This window comes from Bison bison, unplaced genomic scaffold (genome assembly GCF_000754665.1).
Source record: "Bison bison bison isolate TAMUID 2011002044 unplaced genomic scaffold, Bison_UMD1.0 scf7180017864286, whole genome shotgun sequence".
In the NCBI taxonomy this organism is placed as follows: domain Eukaryota; kingdom Metazoa; phylum Chordata; class Mammalia; order Artiodactyla; family Bovidae; genus Bison; species Bison bison.
In genome coordinates, this window is record NW_011494858.1 from 1,978,662 (window position 1) to 1,979,056 (window position 395).

The 395-nt window shown below is 63.0% G+C and overlaps 1 protein-coding gene across 1 annotated transcript in view; it reads right to left on the minus strand.

The window, feature by feature from the left end:
- The window catches only part of MOCOS (molybdenum cofactor sulfurase), a gene marked incomplete at its 5' end in the record, with an annotated part of 58,492 nt that extends 58,097 nt beyond the window's left edge, over window positions 1-395 (minus strand). The window contains 1 exon segment of the mRNA XM_010849783.1: window positions 296-395. Within this exon segment, the coding sequence (XP_010848085.1) occupies window positions 296-395 (100 nt within the window).

Consider the following 395-nt stretch of genomic DNA (forward strand, 5'->3'; position numbering starts at 1 on the left):
AGAATCCTCAGTCTTGTTCCCGGAGGGCAGAGACAGGTGGCAGAGGACCATGTCGGTCCCACAGGACTGGAAGTCTAAGGAGCAGCAAGCCTTGGGGTTGCAGGTAGGACCCCAGCGAGCCGTGTCCATGAAGAGGGCGCGTGGACACATCCCTCCAGGTCTTTCGATTCAAGATGCGACGCCAGTGAGGTAACGCCTCTCCCACCGGGAGCAAAAAGTTCACCCTCCCCCACGTTGGTTCTAGAAACCGCGTATCCCTCACCAGCCCCGCACAGGTTCCCCTCGCCGGTCTCACCTGCCAGGCGGCCGAACTCGCGCGCCCGGAGCTCGTGCAGGGTGCCCCTGCCGTACCCGTAGACGAGAGGCTGCAGGCTCGAGTCCAGGAACCGCGCAAA